The sequence below is a fragment of the Leucopleurus acutus genome, assembly GCF_964270905.1.
Source record: "Leucopleurus acutus genome assembly, chromosome: 16".
Lineage (NCBI taxonomy): Eukaryota > Metazoa > Chordata > Mammalia > Artiodactyla > Delphinidae > Leucopleurus > Leucopleurus acutus.
Window position 1 is genome coordinate 70,028,068 of NC_139158.1, and position 22,664 is coordinate 70,050,731.

At 43.3% G+C, this 22,664-nt stretch overlaps 1 protein-coding gene across 1 annotated transcript in view; it reads right to left on the reverse strand.

Annotated features, from left to right (window-relative positions):
- The window catches only part of PTPRT (protein tyrosine phosphatase receptor type T), a gene marked incomplete at both ends in the record, with an annotated part of 1,082,998 nt that overhangs the window by 77,506 nt on the left and 982,828 nt on the right, over positions 1 to 22,664 (reverse strand). Inside the window, 1 exon segment of the mRNA XM_082857741.1 lies at positions 11,049 to 11,239. Coding sequence (XP_082713867.1) covers positions 11,049 to 11,239 — 191 coding nt within the window.

A 22,664-nucleotide genomic window follows, 5' to 3' on the forward strand; every position in this document is an offset into this window, starting at 1 on the left:
CACAGTTTAAGAACCACTGTTTTAGGCAGGAAGGTGATTGGAAACAGCAAATTCCTGGGGAAGACTCACTCCGAAGACACTCTATGCACCTACAGAGACAGCCCACGACGTGAGGGTCTTTCTGTGCCAGTGTCTTTAAGAAATACTGCCTTTTAAATTTCTGTTTTCAGTTTTTTAAACTGAAGTACAGTTGATTTACAAATTGTGCCAATCTCTGTGGTACAGCAAAGTGACTCTGAGTCTAAAATACGGCACAAATGAACCTATCTACCAAACAGGAACAGACTCATAGACCTACAGAACACACTTGTGGTTGCCAAGGGGGAGGGCGGAGGGAGAGGGATGGACTTGGAGGTTAGGGTTGGTAGATGCAAACTATTACATTTAGAATGGATGGGACTATTCTTTTTATTTTATTATTATTTTTTTTTACCATCTTTGTTGGAGTATAATTGCTTTACAATGGCGTGTTAGTTTCTGCTGTATCACAAAGTGAATCAGCTATACGTATACATATATCCCCATATCCCCTCCCTCTTGCGTCTCCCTCCCACCCTCCCTATCCCACCCCTCTAGGTGGTCACAAAGCACCGAGCTGATCTCCCTGTGCTATGCGGCTGCTTCCCACTAGCTATCTCTTCTACGTTTGGTAGTGTATATATGTCCATGCCACTCTCTCACTTCACTGATGGGACTATTCTTAACCATAAAGTTTTTCACCAGTACTCTGCAAATCAATTAAATTAATATTTAGTATACTATTTTCCACATGCTTCAGAGAAGCATGAGAGATGAGGAAGACGCTGGCCCTACTTCCAAGAGGCCTATAGTTTGATGGGAAAGCTCATACTAGGGTACATCTATTCCTCCCATCTCTGAGCCTATGACCTGGGGGACCCCTGCCTCCCATTCCAGGCTACAGACTTCTGGTCCTGTCCACACATTTTCTCCATCTGCATGCATGAGTTTCTGGGAGGGTGCCTCTGGGTCAACAGCTCTCCCCTAAACTTGAAGTCAGCTAGAGTTAAGGGGTGGACGGTCAAAGGCCATGATTTACCTTGTTCATTCTGTTCAGGAAAACTGTGAAAACTTCCTATTTGTCTCCCCAACTAGTTTCATTTTGATTTTTCTTTTTTATAGACAGGCATCTTTGTTTCCTGTCTAAGAGCTGGCTTGCAACATTTCAACTCTTATGTTTCTGAGCCCCTAAACCTCTGTTTCACTCTGCCTCATCTTTTAGAAACCTTCTGATTGATGCTGGCAGTAATCACTGACAAAAAGCAAAAATAAACGACAAAACCCTGCATTCACCCTGGACTGCCCTTTCTCATGGGTCCACAAAGCATGTTAACTAGAGTTCCGTTATGTGATTACGTGGTGTGGTAAGACCCTGAGCTTCCTTCAAAGTAGGGTCTTTATTTTCTTTCTGTATCTTCCTAACTATCTCCAGTAAACTACACAGTGTAAGGTACTCAGGAAGTGTTTCTGGCCAAATGAAGTACCAGCATATATTATCAGCCTTCAGGAGTCCATGCTATGGAGTCAAACATGTCACAGAAGATGAAACATGGACCCAGAGATGGAAGAGTCTTGTCCAAGTCCACCCAGCATATCAGTAGCAGATTGAGAACCACGTCTTAACTCTCACTTGAGACACTTTTCTATGGTACCACCAGAAAATTGCTCACTTGGTTGGGGAGGATTCCAATTAAACAGAAAATATTGTTTGCTGGGTTACAAACAGAATACTAAGTGGAAAAATAAAAATAAACTCAAAGGAAAGGACTCAGTTAATAGTCTCTTGTACATGAGCTCTTTCTTGCTAGGAAAACTTCCAAGTCTGAAACCACATGGCTCCTGATGTCTTTTGGCCACCTCCGGAAAAGGCCCCGTTTCTCCTTATTTTAATCCACGGTGAGTGGGATGAAATGGGCAGGCAGAGTCAAGTCTTTCCATTTTGGTCATTATGAGTCTCCAGAGTTGGAGAACAACCATGGTTTTCCCTTCCACGATTTGGGCTTCTGCCACTAACTCCCTATGCCCCTACCCAAGAATCACTCATTTGCAAATTGAGCAGCTGGGCCAGAATCTCTCAGAGATCACCTGCAGTGGCATGTTCTGGGACTCTTTTACCAACTGAGGAGAGAAAAAAACGGTGGGAGAAGCAGGAGGTCCACTCTGTCTCTGCTCAGGTGGCTGTGAGCAGAGAAGAGGGCACCTGGGGAGATCTGAAGCATCCATCTCCTTGGTTACCCTCCATCGGGAGGCTGCCTGCCCACCATCACTTAGACGACTAAGGGAAAGATGGCAACACTGGCCTCACCCCACACAAGCCATGCACATGGCGTGTCTGCCCAGAGCTGGAAAATGAACAAATGCTTGCTCTTCATTAGGCTGCATCATATTCCTCACAGCTGGTCCTTGTTGCCTTAAATAATCTTAATGGAGCTGTAGTAACCAATACCTTCTGGTTTCCCTACTGGGCTTGTTCTATTCATTATGATGACAGGCTGCCTGGATTGGACTGGATTAACATGCTTTTCTTCCTTCTCTCCATCACAAAGTCACCTCACCCTATTGGCCCACATCCTTCCCAAACTTGATACTCATCTGACCACGACAGTGTCTGGCGTTCTAGGACTCACAGACAATCCCACTCTCCAGCCAAAATCTGTCAGCATTTGATGGCATGCTTAGGATTTTTGGTTTGTAACTGGGGTTACGTGCCCCCACCTTTGGGCTGGGGGAGGTAGGAGGGGGAGGAGGGAAGACTCTGCAGTCCAGGATCACGTGAAGAAGCCCCCTGACTCTAATGTGACTGTGGTCCAATAGCAGGGCAGAGTTGTGGGGTCCTCACATGCCTCCATGGGCATCGGATGTGACCGGGAGCAAGTGCAGCAGGTGAGGGGAAGGGTCTGTGGACACAAGCAGGGCACGTGCAGGGGACTCCACGGGCCTCCTCAGACCAGCGTCTCAACCTTGAAAGTACATTAGAGTCCTCTGGAGAGCTTAAGAAATACTGATCCCTGGATCCCACTTCCAGAGATTCTGATTTAATTGGTCTGAAGGATGGCCCGGGTGTTGGTGTTTTTAAAACTTCACTGGGTTATTCTAATGTGCAGTCAAGATTGAAAGCCTCTAAGACTCAGATCTGCATGGGAAGTGCAGTTAATTTGCCTCAGGCCTCCTTGAGTTCTTAGGAACCCAAGGTCCCTGGTCAATCACGGTGGCTAGGACTTGAGACATAACTACGGGGGTGGTAGCCCCAGAGAGCGGGGTCCAGTGGAGCTACAGGTGGGATGGGAGATCCAGCTGGCCTGGACAATTGGTTCCCACTGAGACTCCCAACGTATCATGGACAGAAGCACTCTTTGGATCACTCTGACCAATGTCTTCACGCCCATTGCATAAATATGAAAATGGAGGCCCAGACAGGGGGAGTAACTGGCTCAAGGTCACCCAGATAGTTAATGAAAGAGACAGGGCTTAAATCTAGGCATTTTGACTCTCAATTCAGGACCATTCATGCATTATTTCAAGTCACCGAACTTAAAATATATGCATTGAGAGGTTCAAGTTTACACGCTAAAGAGAGCAAGCTGATTTTATGGCTCGACATGAAAGAATGTGTGTGGGCTTGTCTAGGCTCGGGGCACAGTCTCCAGGTTCAGGCAAACCCATATTTTCCTTGAATTACTGTCCCAGCCCCTACCTGCCTCTGATCTCCCTGTTCTGATCTACGACAAATAGTTGCATCTAAAAGGCGAATCTAAAGTGGCTGTATCAATTTACATTCCCACCAACAGTGCAAGAGGGTTCCCTTTTCTCCACATCCTCTCCAGCATTTATTGTTTCTAGATTTTTTGATGATGGCCATTCTGACTGGTGTGAGATGATATCTCATTGTCCTTCTGATCTGCATTTCTCTAATGACTAATGATGTTGAGCATTCTTTCATATGTCTGTTGGCAATCTGTATATCTTCTTTGGAGAAATGTCTGTTTAGGTCTTCTGCCCATTTTTGGATTGGGTTGTTTGTTTTTTTGTTATTGAGCTGCATGAGCTGCTCGTAAATTTTGGAGATTAATCCTTTGTCAGTTGCTTCATTTGCAAATATTTTCTCCCATTCTGAGGGTTGTCTTTTGTTCTTGTTTATGGTTTCCTTTGCTGTGCAAAAGCTTTTAAGTTTCATTAGGTCCCATTTGTTTATTTTTGTTTTTATTTCCATTTCTCTAGGAGGTGGGTCAAAAAGGATCTTGCTGTGATTTATGTCATAGAGTGTTCTGCCTATGTTTTCCTTTGAGAGTTTGATAGTGTCTGGCCTTACATTTAGGTCTTTAATCCATTTTGAGTTTATTTTTGTGTATGGTGTTAGGGAGTGTTCTAATCTCATTCTTTTACATGTAGCTGTCCAGTTTTCCCAGCACCACTTATTGAAGAGGCTGTCCTTTCTCCACTGTATATTCTTGCCTCCCTTACCAAAGATAAGGTGACCATACGTGTGTGGGTTTATCTCTGGGCTTTCTATCCTGTTCCATTGATCAATATTTCTGTTTTTGTGCCAGTACCATACTGTCTTGATTATCCTACTGGGCATATACCCTGAGAAAACCATAATTCAGAAAGAGTCATGTACCAAAATGTTCATTGCAGCTCTATTTACAATAGCCAGGACATGGAAGCAACCTAAGTGTCCAACAACAGATGAATGGATAAAGAAGATGTGGCACATATATACAATGGAATATTACTCAGCCATAAAAAGAAATGAAATTGAGTTATTTGTAGTGAGGTGGATAGACCTAGAGTCTGTCATATAGAGTGAAGTAAGTCAGAAAAAGAAAAACAAATACTGTATGCTAACACATATATATGGAATCTAAAAAAAAAAAAAAAGGTCATAAAGAACCTAGGGGCAAAACGGGAATAAAGACGCAGACCTACTAGAGAATGGACTTGAGGATATGGGGAGGGGGAAGGGTAAGCTGGGACAAAGTGAGAGAGTGGCATGGACATATATACACTACCAAACGTAAAACAGATAGCTAGTGGGAAGCAGCCGCATAGCACAGGGAGACCAGCTCGGTGCTTTGTGACCACCTAGAGGGGTGGGATAGGGAGGGTGGGAGGGAGAGAGACGCAAGAGGGAGGAGATATGGGAACATATGTATATGTATACCTGATTCACTTTGTTATAAAGCAGAAACTAACACACCATTGTAAAGCAATTATACTCCAATAAAGATGTTAAATAAATAAAATAAAATAAAATAAAAGCAAATCCAGCTTAAAAAAATCCTGCTCCCTTCAATGGCTCCCCATTGCTCCTGGAATAAAATCCAAATCCCCTTGCCCACACCCCATGCCTGCCCCTACTAACAATTTCAGCCCCATCTCCTTCTTTGCTCCCTCCTATTTCTCAAGCTTTGGCTTAGGCTTTATGTCTTCCAGAAAGCCACTGGCTATCCATCCTCAGGCTAGGCTTAATGCATCCCACCTCCAAGGGCTCTGATAGCACTCTGGGGATACCTCTACTGTGACATTTTGCCAAACAGTGAAATAGTTTATATGCGCATCTCGAAGAATAAGCTCTAAGCTCCCCAGAAGACAAGGACTCCATCTTGCCTCCTCAGTTTCTAGAGTGCAGTACAATGCCTGGTCTATGAAAAGTGCTCTGACATCTCACAGTTGAAATTCTGTGTTTTTAATATCATCTATGTGCCAATGGCTCCCAAAGTTTTCTCCCCAGTCCAGGCTTCTTTCCCAAATTCCAGACTCATATATCCAGCTACCTACTTTCCATCTCCACTGAGATATCTAATAGACATCTTAGTTCAAAATCAAACTCCCCATTCCTTCCTTATCCCCAAGTCTGTTCCACCTGCAGCCTTCCCATCTCCACTGGTGGCAACTCCATCCTTCCAGTGGCTTGGGTAATAGCCTTGAAGTCACCCTTGATTCCTCTCTTTCTCTCCCAGGCCACGTGTAATGTGTTAGAAAATCCTGTTGGCTCTGTCTTTAAAATACATTCAGAATCCAGCCGCCTCTCTCCACCGCCGCTGCCACGTCCCGGGCGAGTCAGCACTGTCTCTCTGCTGGGTCACCGCAGTGGGCTCGCAACTGGCTTCCCTGCTTTTACCCTTTCCTCCCTCTGTCCATTCTCCACAGAGCAGCAAGAATCAATCTTTCAAAATAATGTCAGAAAATTATCACTTGTCTTCTCAAAACGTGCAGTGGCTTTTCATTTCATTCAGAGTAAAAGCCAAAGTCCCTATAATGACTTATAAGGCACTATATGATCAGGCCCCCTTTATTTCTCCAATTGCACCTTCTATTACTTTTCTTTCTTGTTCACTGGACTCACACCACACTTGACCTCCTTGTACATGCCAGATATATTACTCCCTTGATCTTGACTCTTTTCCTCCAGATACTTTCCAGCATGTCTCTGCTCAAATCTCATATTCTAATTAAAGACTGCCCTTTCAGCCTGTTTAATACTGGAACTCCTTCACCTCATGTCCCTGGAATATACCATCTCCCTTCCTTGCGCTTCTCTTTCATTTCCCATGGTACTTACTTGTGGAAGACTGTATTATCCACAGATTATATTTTCCACTACTCCTGTTCCATATTCTCTCTTAGAATCTTGCAGCTACACCTCCCTTCATCAAGAGATGGAGTCTAATTCCCCTCCCCCAGAATGTAGGCAGTTATTGTTTGCGTATAACCAATGTAAGGTGGTTGGAGTGATGCCGTGTGGCGTCCAACTGTGGGTAACAAGGGGTGACGCACTTTCCACCTTGTTAGCTAGCGGGCTCACCGGCAGAGCTCTGCGCCACCATGTAAGAAGTTCAGCGATCCCGAGGCAATCATGCTGTGTGGAAGCCCAGGCCACCGGAAGAGGCTGAGTGTAAGTGTTCCAGCTGGCAATCCCAGCTGAGATCCCAGCTGTTAGCTATCTGAGTGAAGACACTTTCAGATCTTCAGTCCCAAGCCTTAGAGCATTCCCAGTCAAGGCTTTAGACATCACGGAAGAGAGACAGACTATCCCTGTTGTACCCTGTCCAAATGCCTGACCCACAGAATCAGTGAGCACGATAAACTGGCTGTTCTACGTCACTAAGATCTGGGGTAGCTTGTAACACAGCAAACAGTGTTTTCCACTGTCTAACATACTATATTATTTACTAACATATTACATTAGGTAAGTTATTGTAAATAACTTCCTTATTTTTAAGTCTATTGTTTATCTTGGGTTTCCTCTGCTAGAACACAAGGGCATGTGTCTTTGTCCATTTTTGCTCTCTGTTGTATCCCAAATACCTCGAACAGTTCTTAGAAAGAGTAGCTACTCAGTAAATATTTAATGAGCAAATCTGTAAGTGATTGTACAACTTAAGTGAATTTTAGAAGACACAGCTTGCTAGAGCTGAGAGGTCCCTTATATGTCAACTTGTCAAACCCACTAATTTGTATGAAAAAAATGATCAGGGTAGGCGAGTGACAGGCAACGGAGCACATGGCATGTGGGTTTGATGGTAGGATTGAAGACCCAGGAATCATATATCTACAATAGGAAACAGTCTTCCAGTAGATTTGTGATTCTTTGTTCAGTATGTAGATTCCAGACATCACAGGAGGCCTGATGATCAAAGCAATATCCAGCTATAGTCTAAGGAAGTGGAAAGACAGTGTGCAAAGACACCTATGAAGTAATGTCTTCCAATTAACCTCTAGTTAATCAGGAAATGCTGTTGACTAGAAGCTAAGCATGCAAGCTAACTGATCAATATAACTTGAACTAACTGAGGGCAAGTCTAGTCTACTTAATGGTATTTATGGCTGAAGTTCAAATGATGGAACAGTTATTGTTTTCTCTCTCATTATAAAAGCAGTTCATTTCCACGCTAGAAAATTTGGAAAATGTAAAAAGGCACAAAAAAAAAAAAAAAAAAATCAATCCAAATCCCACCACATAAGTATGGATACCTTTAAAAGATCTCATTCTGGAAGGAAATGCACCAAAGTCGTCAAATGTATCTGTATTTCTGTTTTCAAATCTTAGATCGCAAGTTCTTAGAACAGTGTTTCTCAGGCTTTGACTACTTGGCCCCCTTTCTGATAAGCCACACATGTCCCTTAATGCTATTTGAAACTTTAAAACAAATTAACTATTATGACTAATAACTTACTAAACCTTCTTGATACTGAATACGACTTTACAAACAACACACCTTCTCCTGACATTCACTCACCACACAGGTCTACACAAGTGAGTGTGAGCACACACACATGCCCCCCCGCCCCATACTTTAAGGGGTTGGGATTGAGGCTGGAGAGAGATGGGCCCCAGGCTGAGCAGCTGCAAACAGTCTCCTGTAGACACTTCGAAATAAAGATAATGACAGGAGCAGAGCCCTGCTTGAGCAAAAGATAAGGCGAGCACATTTTTCTCATTCCTATGGTCAAGGAGACATCCTAGACCACACATGTGCAGAAAAGATACTCAGGGGTCAAAGGTGAGAGGGGGCGCCAGCCCATAATATGTCCCACCAACCTCCCAGAAACCCTCGTGCTAGAATTCACCTTGGCTGAAAGATGTGCGTGCACATCGGGCAGGGCCCTGAGTCAGGCCAAATATGGGCACGAGCAAGATGACTGGCCAGAGGGAACGTGGAAAACTGCCCCCACATAAGCAATTTTAGCCACACCCCCTACTGGGCACGACTCACTCTGAGTCTGCCTGTGTGTACTTCCACACGTACTTTGCTTCTAATAAACATTTTATCTGCTTCATAATCTCTGTCTCTTTGCTGAATTCCTTTTTCAAAGAAGACAAGGACCGAGGTCCAGCCGCTGGACCCCACGGCCCGCTGAGATCAGGATCATTTAACCAACCTCCTAGGAAATAAGGCCCAGGGATGTGAGGTGATGAGACCGTCACCTGCAATTCTTATCCCAGTATCCTCCCAAAATTTATAGATTGAGTATATGAAAAATACTATTTTTTTTCTTTTTTTTTTTTTGTGGTACGTGGGCCTCTCACTGTTGTGGCCTCTCCTGTTGCGGAGCACAGGCTCCGGACGCACAGGCTCAGCGGCCATGGCTCACGGGCCCAGCCGCTCCGCGGCACACGGGATCTTTCCGGACCGGGGCACGAACCCGTGTCCCCTGCATTGGCAGGCAGACTCTCAACCACTGCGCCACCAGGGAAGCCTGAAAAATACTATTTTACTTAGACCGTATTTGAAATTAACTGCTGGGGACAGGAATAAAGACACAGATGTAGAGAATGGACTTGAGGACATGGGGAGGGGGAAGGGTAAGCTGGGATGAAGTGAGAGAGTGGCATGGACATATATACACTACCAAATGTAAAATAGGTAGCTAGTGGGAAGCAGCTTCATAGCACAGGGAGATCAGCTCTGTGCTTTGTGACCACCTAGAGGGGTGGGAGGGAGATGCAAGAAGGAGGGTATATGGGGATATATGTATACATATAGCTGATTCACTTTGTAATACAGCAGAAACTAACACACCATTGTAAAGCAATGACACTCCAATAAAGATGTTAAAACAAAAACAAAACAAAACAAAACAAAAGAAGTTAACTGCTGGTTCTCCTGAGCTGGTAATTACTCATGATCATTGACATAAACGTTTTTGTTCACATAACTGCGTCAAACCGTTCCCCTTGCTACCATGTTTTATACTCTCAAAGTTTTAGGACCAGACAGGCCCTTAGTAATCACCTATCCAAACTCTTCATTCAACTGATGAAGAACTTTAAAACTCAGGTAGCAAAACGACAGGCCACACAGCTTGTTGTACTGGAATCTGGATGTCTGGACACCCCCTACCGCCAAATTTAGCACAATTTCATGACCTCACACAACTTCTGAAATATTGCTTTGTAAGCTCTTTCTCAGAATACAGTCTGAGAGATAAACTTAGTCTGCAGTATCAAGAATTCCAAATGTGTAGCATCTGAGTCAATGCATTTTCACTGCACACAGTGAAACTGAACCTAGTATATCTGGGCCACAGGATGCATGTGAGAAAAAAAAAAAAAACCACCACCACCACCACCACAACAAAACCTAGTGCAACTAACTCAGAGCCTGGCACACAGCAAATGCTCAAAAGATATTTTGGGAAGGATGGAGGAGAGGTAGAGAGAGGAAAGGAAAAGAGAAGAGATGCTTGGTTCCAAAGCCGCCCGCAGCTGGATTCTGACGGGCTCAGGAGGGATGCAAAATCCCTCTTGGGGGTCAGGTGCTCTTTAGTGCAGGAAAACATCTTAATGAGTTTTTCCTTCTACCTTTTGTTTGTAAAAGGTGAGGCCTAAAGGGCAAGGAGTGAAACAAAAGGAGTGAGATAAAGATAGCTATAACTGTTCTGCATAATAAAGTAGAGGGAGTGGAGTTCTTTTCCTGGCTGCTATAAAAAGGAGGAGGAAAAAAAAGAAAATTTTAGGACACTAAAAGGAACTTTTGGGAAGGAAGTGGATAAAGACCTGTCTGGTGACCAGAACCTCACCTCAGGTACTTCCTGTACTTGGCTGCAATCCTTCTGTGATTCCCTAAACCTTAGTAACAACTGCTACTCACGAATCCTTGGCATTAGAGACTCGCTAAGGGATGCCCAAGGCAGGGGTTGCGGAGCAGGTACCGAGAGAGGGAGGACAGCAGTTGCCAGATGCGATATTGCCTTGGGGGTGTTGAAAACACAACAGAAGCATGACCATGAGGCAAGAGGTGACCAGGAGCGAGCAGGCCTGCTGAAAACCACTGGCAGGGGTGATCTGCTGGCTTTTCTACAACATGTGGGATGGGGGCTGGAGCCCTTCTATTGATATCTTCCCATTGCAGGCAGGTGTGACTCTAAACTGATGCCGTAGGTCTGGGTGGGCCTGAGATGGTGCATTTACAGCAGGCTCCCAGGTGGTGTCGACGCTGCTGAACCCGGGACCATACTCTGAGTACCTTTAGTACCCATGAAGCCTCTGCGCCCATCAGGCAGTTTCCCGCAGGCTGGTCTCTTACCTCATATTCCTCCTTGAACCCGTAGCCCTGGCCTCTCTTCATCTGAGTGATGTGCTGGAGCAGGTCAGCCACCCGGATGGCGGGCTGGAACTGGTCCCGGGGATAGCTCATCTCCACGGGGTCACAGGCCCGGTAGGGGTGAGTCTGGATCGTGAGGGTGGGCTGGGACAGCTCCCCACGGCTGCCATCTGCTTCAAAAAGAAGGAGGGAGAACAGACCATCACCTATAGGAGTTTTGTCCTCTGTCCTCTGTGCCTCCCCTAGGTTGACCTCAGGAGGGCAGAGGGAACTAACTCAGGACTCAGCTGACCAGGGAACTGCAGAAAGAATAAAGAAACATGGTTTCCCTGGCGTGGCTGTGGCGGTAGATTTAAACATGAAAACAACAAACAAACCAGTGACACAATAACCCTTGGTTCGTTTCTACTTCAAGTGTGCATCTTGATGGAGTAAAGACAGGGTTCCAGGTTGGCTGTCATCTCCTGCCTGTTTCTGTCCTTCCTTCACGCTTGTCAGGGTGGTCTCAGGCAATCCAGGCCAATCCTAGAACCAGTGAGAAGCCAGGCAGGATGGATACTAGGAGCACCCTCCTGTTGAGGAAGCAGACTACCTGGAATCGTCTCTGGTGCCTACCTGCAGGTGAGGAGAGCCTCAGGTCCCTGGAGGTCAGAGCCATGTGTCTGCTTCTGGTCCATTTGCCTGCATCCCCGTGTGACCTGGTTTCTCTACTAGTTTGTTTCCTTTGGGTCATACACTGGGAGGAATTGGAGCCAGTCTTGGATCCGCAGCAGATAGCAGAGACCCTGACCCTCTCAGCTGCTCTCCAGCTATGGGCTCTGCAACAATGATCACCTTCTGCCTACTGTCTAGTTTCCCCAGAATTTAACACTCTTAATCCAGGAGTGATGCTGAACCTACCTTGCAGGTGGGGAAGCCTGAGCCTCCTCCTTCAGTCCTGACAGCTACTTCTCCCAGGCCTGGGTCCTACGCCTCATGTCCTTCACACATCTATCCTTGGTATAAGATCTATAATCTCGCCTGATAATAATCTTTAGACACACTGAATTGTGTTAACTGCTCCCTACTAGTTGGGCCACCCTCAAAACTGATGCCTGCTTAGGTTGGAATTTGAATTCCTCTGCTCCCCTTAGACCAGTAAAACCACTTTCTTACCCTATGAACTCCCTGCCAGCCATACACTGTCAATTTTTCAGGGCCAGTTCGTCTTACCCAGAATCATTCAGGCTTGGTCTCCCCAACCTCCTCCCAAAGACATGGACAGTCTATGCTCTAGACCCTCCTGTTCGTGGTATGCAGAAGATGAGCACTGCCAGATCTGATGTGTCTCACCCAGATGTTTTCAGGCACTGCAAGGGACCAAGGCAGACCCCACGGGGCCTATGCCACACTCGTTCCCTGGGAGTTCTAGCATACATTCCTCATTTTCTGCAACTTGTCTTTTCAAAATCCACGTATCTTTCAGCTTGTTTCTCTCTGTCGCCATGATCCATCAAACACTGACTCTGTATGTAAAAGTGAACTTTCCTCCTATGTGACAGCATGAGCAAAACTCTTCCTAGTAAGGAAGGATTGCCAACAGAACGATCTAGAATATATAGGTTTATGCACCAGGAAGAAGGGCCTAGGCGAGATGTAAGCACAAGTTTTCTGACAAGCATGAGAAAAATACTGCTTACTTTTCTCCCGGGGTTTGAGGTAACAGGTAACACGTCTTCACTGGCGTTGCTTAAACATAGAGCTGGCAAATGTAGGCACAGCTTCCCTTCTCCATCACACCCTTGTGATCAGGAGTTAGATTTACTGAGACCCCACTCTGTTCCAGGGACTCTGGTAGACACTGGAAATGCACAGAATATAGGTTTCACCCTCAAGGCTGGGTGATCTAGTAGGGTAGACAGACAAGAAGAACCACTGGAAGCATGAGCGGAGAAGCTGGAAAAGCCAAGCACATCTAGGTAAGCGCAAGGAAGATACAATGGAACAGAGGTAGGTGGAAATATGATGGGGGTAAAGCCGTGAGACACGGTGTGAGGTCAGCCTAGAAAGGTGTGAATGTCTTAAAAATCTTCAAGCCAGTGGGAAACCACTGAAGGATTTTCAGAAGACTCCTCGTTAAAGACTCATGCTATTTCTTGTAGGCGTCCCAGCTGCCATGGATCTGAGGCCTCCTTCCAGTGAATATCACTCATGGGGATGGAGAAAAAAGGAGCACTTGAGTTTGCTTCTCTAGGTGCTGCACTTCATGATTCCCAGGACAGGATGAACCGGAGTCAATGCCTGGAGCTCTGTGAGTGTCTCCCACCTAAGCCACTATCATATACGGTGACAGGTATCCAGGTATCCCACGGGCCTGGGACCTGGGCTGCCTGGGAGACCAGCTGCCTGGCAGAGATAGGCTCCTTAGGAAAGAGCATCTGACAACTTCTGTGAGATGCCAAGTGTTCCCAAAACCAAACAGCTACCAATATGGATATTTTCCTCTAAACACATTGCTAGACAGACTGTAAACTTGGTGTCAGCAAAACCAACACTGGAATGGAAAACAAACGTGTCTGAAATTTAGCAACTTGTATTGCTGTAACATTTGTAATAATGTCAGTGCTGGTGCTAATGATGCTATGAAGACTCGGAACCAAGGGAGTTTCAAGGTTTATTAATTCAACTAGTTGGACTCCCTTTTCCAACGTGTCTTACTTCACCTATTCCCTATTAACCCCTGCGAATGCAGAAGTGATGCCTTTTGTCACACCCCATTTCACCAGACTCACTATACTTCATTTTCCATCATTAGGTTTAATGAAAACCCAATGTCACAACTCACTTCTCTCAGGAACCTACAAGTAATGCTACATTTTTATCAGCCCCAATTAAAAATCGTTATGATGTTCCTTTTGAGAGGGAGCCTTAACACTAATGTGTGACTCTGCTGCTAACTCAACAAGGCGCTGGAGGCCGCGTGCTGCTCGCAAAATGGAACTCCGACCAGCTGGCCCAGGGAGAGAACACTTTTCATTTTTCTCCTCACCAGACCCTTAGTTTTCATGCCATTTCAACTGCTCATTTATAGGCCTTACATGTTTATTTATCACATAATAATATTTTGGATTTCTTTGGCACCTTTTCTATAGCTGTTGTCTAAGGCTGTGAATTCCCCCGCAATGTGTCTTGTTGCTGCCCGTGAAGGGCTGCTAGCGCGAGCAGAGGGATTATGGTGACGTGTATGAGATGCCAGGTCACCACCGTCCCTCTGATTTCCTCTTTTCTGTCTCTCTGCCAGTCACTCTTCCTTCTTCCTTGGGAACCTGGTTTTGACCTTCTCTTTCTTTTTTATCCCCCTGCTACCAAGCCATTAGAGATCTCCCACTAGCAACAGCCACATTATGTCCAATCACTTGCTAGGAACTGCCACTCCAGCCGGTTAACAAATATTTACTGAGTACCTATAGTGTACAAAGCACAGTGTTAGATATAAGTACAGACAGGAGGGTGGAGGAAAGTGTGTTCAGAGGGAGACACGCTGCCACAGCCCTTGCAGGAGAGAAGAGGAGATAAGATGTGCATAAACATGTCTGACAAAGGTGGAACAGATGGGCTCCAGGAGGTGGGAGGATAACGTGTTGCAGAGTTAGGCACTGTGGAAACATCGCCCAAGCTTTAGGCATTCACGCCCCACTTCTGTGGATTTTGCCATCACTGTGTACAACCTGTACCAGCTCTGTCCAATAGAACTCTCCACAATGATGGAAATGGTCTGCATCTGTGCTGTGCAATATGGTAGCCACTGAACACATGTGACTACTGAGTGTGTGAAATGCGGCTAATGTGATGGGCAAACTGCATTTTACACTTTGCTTAATTTTAATTCACTTAAATTTAAATGTACACATGTGGCTTATGGTTACTGTGCTAGGAAGCACAGATCTAGAGAAAGAGACAGAGAAAGGGAGAGCATTCTGGAGTTACACAGGGGGTAAAGAGGTCCAGTGGAAATATAACATGGACCACGTATGTAAATTAAAATTTTCTTATAGCAACGTTAAATAAGGTAAAAAGGAACAAGTGAAATTAATTGCAATAAGAAATTCTGTTTAACCCAATACATTGAAATGATATTTCAACATAGAGTTGGTATAAAATTATTAATGATATATTTGACGTTCTTTATTCATACTCAGGCTTTGAAATCCAATGTGTATCTTATAAAGCATTTCAACTCAGACCAGCCATATTTCCAGTGCTTAACACCACATATGGTTAAGTGGCTATAGTATTAGACAGGGCGGGTGTACATCCAGTGCCAAATCAAGTTCTAAAGAGAGCTGACTTCGAGCTAGAGTGAACTCGAAAAGACACTGATCTAGTGTAAGACAGCTCTAGCCCAGCACTGCCCAACAGAACTTCATATGATGATGGAAGTGCTCTGTATCTGCACATTCAATATGGTAGCCACTAGTCACCTATGACTGTCAAGCACTTGAAATGTGGCTAGTGGGACTGAGGAACTGAATTTTTACTTTAACCCAACTTCAATTAATTTAAATATAAATAGCCACCTGTGACCGGTGGCTACTGCACTGAACAGTGCGTATCTATATAGTCATGTCTTCAAAGTTTCTCTTTAAATCAATTTTCAACCATTGCTTTACTTTATCTCATTAAAAATGACGGTGAAATAGAAAATCATGGGCGTGATACGCTAGCTTTGACTTAAACTACGATTAGGTGTATACAGACTTGTGACCTTCGAGAAAGAGTAGATTCATATACCCCCATCGCATATCCCCTCAGGAATGCTGAATAGCGCATATCTATATAGGAATTACCTTTTCTCCCTGTCTTAAATCTGACCAACTCCATAGGGCTGAACTTGTAAAACTAATAGTTAAGTAGAATGCCATTCCACTGTGCCACATTCTACGGAACTGAAATGGACATTATACAATTGACAATTGACACGGTTATACTTCGTTACTTAAGGTAACACTGGCTCAAAGGACAAAAAAGAGATGCTTCATCTTTTCCCATTTTCTTTCCTGGGCTCAGAGAATCAAAGGCTCTAGCAAGCAAATACGGGCATCGGGCATCTCCAAGCCCTGTCTCTTCCTCGGTCCCTTTCACTGGCTAAGACAAAAGAGGGTGGATAAACACCTTTGTACCCCAGCACTCAGATTCAGTATTAGAAAAAATCTGAGATGGGAACAGTCATAGGAAAGTGCTTCTGGATTCATTTGCTCCTCCTGATAAAGAAATCAATCTTTCTCTTTGTGGAGAGAGTGTGAATTCCTTCTTCCACAGCTCTCACATGACTTGGAAGGATGGTGGAAGATACATCACACAGGGATGGGGACTGTGAACCTCCGTTACTTCTCCTGCTTAAGTCACAAGAAAAGGATTCCAATCAGTTGAACAGCGAAAGCAACGACAAGAATCTGCCTTCTCTGTTTATTGGCAAACACCAGTCCCTAGAGACCTCTCCTTCTTTGAAGTTAAGGAAAACAGAAACAAAACAACACGGCGTCTCAGAAAAATCTGCGATGTGAAAAATAAGAAAAATGACACTCTGGATGCTGATAAAAATAAAATTTTCAAAAGAAAATTAGTCAGTGTTGACTGTTTACCCAACAGCCATCCCTCACCTTCTTCCTTTCTGGCAGAACCCCCAAACGAGTCTGCGTGCCCACACATTCCCCATGTGGCTCAGAGGAGGATGACCCTATTCCAAGACGTAGGGGAAAATCCTGATTTGTTTAAGCCAATCAGATGTTCCTATCATCTTTGCCAATTTTCAAAACTTTTCAATGAGCTAGGAGGGAAGGTCTACTAGGGGAGTTCTATTTTCTTCTAGGAAAGATTTCCTTACTTCTAAGAAGGATATTCCAGGGGCTTCTGTCTCCTACTGGACATTACCATGTGTGGGTTTGATGCTTGGAACTGCTAAAGCAATCTCGCATCCAAGAAAGGATCCAGGCTAAGGGCAATGCCAACATGAGATGGCAAAGTGGAGAGCTTGAAAGGATGGGGGGCTTTAATGACATTCTTGGGCATCTCATTCAACCAATCAATGGAACCTCCTCTAACTCCTGACTTCCTGTTCTGTAAGATAACACATTAACTTATTGTTTAAGCCCATTTGATTTTTTTCTATAACCTACACAGTGGAAAACAGAAATGCATTTTAGATGGCATGAAATTCAAGAAAACATGGAAGAATAAAGAAAGTGAAAGATTAAACAATAAGAGGACAGCTTTTCCAAAATATGCATCAAGTGAAGAAGCAACTAGAGGAAAATTTGCTGAGTGAGGCAAGGAACGATGGTAAGGAAACCAAAATGGAAGAGCAGAATTTGAATGGACATTGGAATCTGTAATGAGAATAAGCAACAGGCAGAAACTTGTGGAGAATTAACTTGAGAAGCTTGTAGTGAACATATAAGGGAATGAGAACAATGAGACTTCTTTTTCCTTGGAATCTATCATCTGCTCATGTGTGTTCACGTGTGAAGGCACCAAAACGACATTTTCAGAGGAAAAAACAGACATATAAAAGATAATTGCTGTTACTAAAGAAGAGAACAGAATAAACAAAATAGATGCAATAATAAAGGGTACAATGTAAAAACAGCTTTTTGGCAGAATAAAACCCCAAAATGAACAAAATGTGAAGAGCTCTCCATGTACAATTTAAAATTAGAACAAATCTCCTGATAATGTTATTAAATATTATTGATGTAGAAATACTCAGATAAACATCTAGGCTGGAAAAAAAGGCTATCCATAAAGAAAAAGAAACAATGCTAACCATATTTTCTATTGCCCAAATTTAAATGCCAAAAATCATTGGAACAAAATTTTTTTTTTTTTTTTTTTTTTTTTTGCAGTATGCGGGCCTCTCACTGTTATGGCCTCTCCCGTTGCGGAGCACAGGCTCTGGACGCGCAGGCTCAGCGGCCATGGCTCACGGGCCCAGCCACTCCGCGGCATGTGGGATCTTCCCGGACCGGGGCACGAACCCGTGTTCCCTGCATCGGCAGGCGGACTCTGAACCACTGCGCCACCAGGGAAGCCCCGGAACAAAATTTTTGAGGGAAATATGCTGTGACTCCAAAATCATACCCTGATAAAAGTTGTTTTTCATTTGTGAGGCTACAGAAAGATGTTCCCTGATGCACAAAGATTCAGAAATTATACTGGCTCTGATTCTTTTCTAGAGGCTTGGGGAGGTGGGGAAATAAGGAAAAAAATTTTTAGTTAAAAAAAATAAAAAAACTCCCACAAGATCGGAGGAAATTGTATTTTAAAAGAACTGATTTGTTATACACCAAAATCAGTTAAACATAGACATGAGTATTAAAATCAAAATAAATGTGAGTTGAAACACAATGAACTAAAAAAAAGAATTGTTAATGAGAAACTATGTAAAAACATCTAATATAAAAATACTTGATTAAATTCTGAAATGTTACTAACAAAAACGAGGAAATGGGTGACTGATGGATCACTAGAAAAAAAATCAACTTCTTCACCTTTTATAATAGACAGTCAATATATACTATTTTAATCTTGCTCTTAAGTAAAGGATCTAATTTCACACACATGTGTGTGCATATCTGTGTGTGTGTGCACATGTATGTATGCACACACTTAGGTTAAAGGCATCAATTAGTAGAATAAAAAGAAGGGTTTATAGTTTTCATATAGTTAGAGGCAGTAAACAAAGGCAACTCTGGACCCCTACCACATTTTGGTCTGGGGTCTGCATTTGTGCTCTGCGTGTGACAGAGCAACTGCAAACCTAGAAATCAACATACAAAATCCATGTAATACCACAGAAAATCTTCCTGTCCTGACAGGCAAATGAGAACCACTCTACAGAGCTATTTTCATAATCCAAGACATGCTAATTCCCACAGAACAAAACCGCCTCCACTAAAGATGAATTCATAGCGGAAAAATAAAATGTAAAGAAAGACAAGCCACGTGAGCAAGCTTATCCCCACAAGGGAGAGTCAGCAGACGTGATACCCAGAGAGATGTGCCTGCCAAGGATTGAAAATAATGAAACTGTCTAAGAGACAATAAAATAAATACACTTAGATTGATTAAAGAGAATATGGAAGGACTGTGAACCACAGCAATAAGGCAACACATCGTGGAAAAAGGATGAGTGACTTTGCAAAATACAAATTTAACTTCTAGAGATGAAAAATATAGTCACTGAAAGTAGAAAGTAAGTAGATAAATATAAGAACAAATGATAATGGGACATAATAGAAGTTAAGGACACAACAGAGAAGCTGAAGTAAAACAAAAGCTGGCTCTTTCCTTCGAAAACACTGATAAATTAGACAAACCTCTGCCAAAAATGATTAAGAAAAAAGACACGTAAACCACTTCACAATTTCTAGAAACGGGTAGAACACTTTTATCACATGCTTGGATTGGCGAGTGAGTAACTGATTGGGAAAACCATGAAACACATCTGAAGACTCTGATGGATGTGGCCAGGGTCAGAAGTTACCTTCCAGCCTTTTACCAGAGCACCAGCTTTTTCTTAAAGTTTTATTTTGAGATAATTGTAGATTTACATGCAGTCATAAGAAATAACTTAGAGAGGCCCCATACACCCTTCAGTCAGTTTTCCCCAAGTTACCATCTTACATAACTATTACACAGCATCACAATTAGGAAATTGACATGAACACACTCCACTGAACTTACTTGGATTTCACCAGTTTTACGTGCACCTGTGCGTGTGTGTTCACAGCTGTATGTAATTTAATCACAGGTGTAGATTCCTGTGACCACCACAGCCAAGATGCAGAAGTACTTCCAGCCCAAGGATCCCTCACGTAACAAAACACTGGCCTTTGAGTTTCTCTGGGCTGGTTCCTGGACTCTGCGTGACTGTAGCAATAATGAAAAAAAGTGTCTCTCAGTGAAACCCTGTGGTCTACTAGAGCCCCATAAACTGGGCCCCATCTTTCCTGAGGCTCCTCTAATCCAGGGGTCCACAGGGTGGCCACTGCTTGATTTTAGAGGGTGTCATTCATGTTATGGCCTTGCTTTTCTGACTCACGCCCTTTTAGTTAGGAGCCATCAGTCTGTACTTGTTTAAGTGACCAGTTGTAGGGATCGTTATTTTTATTTTAGGTAAATCATAATGTGGAAAGTTTCATGCATGTGGTATCCAGGGGGAAGAATAAGTGAATTATTAGTCTGTGCACTTAGTGACCTAAGAGCTGAGCCAGAGTTAGGAAGGGAGACCTCTGTTCAGAGTGTCTTCTGTGGGTCAGGAGTGAATTGGACCCTCATGGGGGGTTTTGTGTGTGTGCGTGCGTGTGTGTGTGTGTGCGTGCACACGCGTGCAATGCTCACCAAGCACTTGAGTTTTCCCTCACCTCTGCTGCAGCCAGAGGTAGATGGTTTTTATCTGTTTGATAAAATAGACGTCTACATGACAGACTCTAGGCCCACCCACCTCACCACAAATAACTCAATTTCGTTTCTTTTTATGGCTGAGTAGTATTCCATTGTATATATGTGCCACATCTTCTGTCATACAGAGCAAAGTAAGTCAGAAAGAGAAAAACAAATACCGTACGCTAACACATATATATGGAATCTAAGGAAAAAAAACCAAAAACGTCGTGAAGAACCTAGGGGTAAGACGGGAATAAAGACACAGACCTACTACAGAATGGACTTGAGGATATGGGGAGGGGGAAGGGTAAACTGGGACAAAGTGAGACAGTGGCATGGACATATATACACTACCAAACGTAAAATAGATAGCTAGTGGGAAGCAGCCACGTAGCACAGGGAGATCAGCTCGGTGCTTTGTGACCACCTAGAGGGGTGGGATAGGGAGGGTGGGAGGGAGGGAGACGCAAGAGGGAAGATATGTGTATCATACATATGTGTATGTATACCTGATTCACTTTGTTATAAAGCAGAAACTAACACACCATTGTAAAGCAATTATACTCCAATAAAGATGTTAAAAAAAACAGACTTCTAGGTATGATTGTGCTTGAAGAAAGGATTTCACTGTTAAAAAAAAAAAAAGACTTTGAAAGTCTTTTTTATTTTTCATTTTGTCACAATTTCATGAAAAATCAGCGGGAAAACAAGACAGCAAAAGTGCTGATACCAGGGTTCACAGCATAGGTTTTATAAACTTAATTCAAACAAAAATTAAGATCATTTGGCGAGCCAGAAGCAACAGACCTGTAGCAACAAGAAGATGCTTTTTGGTCTTAATTGCTCAGTGATCAAACTAGGAAAGGAGAGAACAAAGCTGAGGGGTACGTATGGGATCTTGGAAATATACTGCTGAACCACAAAGGAGAAGGGGCATAATGCTGAACTTTTAAAATGTTTCAGCTCACCAGAAACACAAACTCTTTTTTGTAACGTCGAAGTCCAGTGTTTAATTATTGCATAGTCACCATCCACTTGCACTTCTGTTTGAAGTAACGGACTATTTGAACTTCGATGAGTAGAAAAATACCCATAAATAGGCAGTGATACACGTGCCTGAAGAATTTTGTAAACAGATGATAAAGTATGGTACAAATTTTGGCTGGTAAGGAATGGCTTCCTGGGGATTATACTGCTTATCAGATGAGAATGAAGTATATTAAGAAGAAAATGTGAGTTTACACAATGTTATCATCGTGAAGTTATTTAATACTATTAGTAGAAAAGTCTGTATATGGCTGTTCGTGTTAGTATAGATAGGATATTCCAAAGAACGTAAAGGAACATGTCCTGCTTAGTAAGTTACTTGAAGCAGAAATAATAAAGAAAAGTAAATTGTATGATTTTGATATTCTTGCAAGCAGGAAACAGAGGGATTCTAGGGTGGCTTTTGAGAGAGAGTTGTACAGGGGGGATGACAGATTGTGTGGGGAAGGGTGTGTTTCTGTCAGATTGAAGGTTACAGCTTTGTTGTGACTCCAGCTTGGGCAGGGCATGATTTGGAATTTCTCCCTCGCTCCAGAGTTGTGCTCACACTAACAACAACCAGCCCAGCATTTTGTGTTGTGTATGTATCACTGCACTCTGAGACCCACGTCCTCATAGGAAGGTACGTGATGGAAGGGAAAAAAAAGTAAAAAATGCCTCACATCGAAAACATTTCCTCTCCCTCATCTGTCAAAATCATAGTAAGACAAAGGTATGCAAAACAGTTGCAGGGTGATACTTAGCTAAGCTAGAAAAACTCAATTTTGTCAGGTTTTACAGTCTTCAGCCTGACAGGTGACTTTGTCTTTTGTTCACGTATACGAAAGAGAAAATGAAATGCTAAACTTGTCTGGGAAAGGGAGAGGAAATTGAAATGTGCAACAGCTGTTTGAAACGCATTTGCCATTATCCTGGATGGAGAGAAGCCTGCTTTCTTCATTTCAAACTACGCCCTGGATACTTAAGCAGAGTGTGTGGATATAATAAGCTACAAAGACAACAGAACATTAATAGAGTGGAAACAACACAGTCTTGGAGTTATAAGACTTGAGTTTTCATCCTGGTTTTGCCACTAAATTGTCTTGCACAATTACTTTCACCTTCTGGATCTTAACTTTAAAATTATGA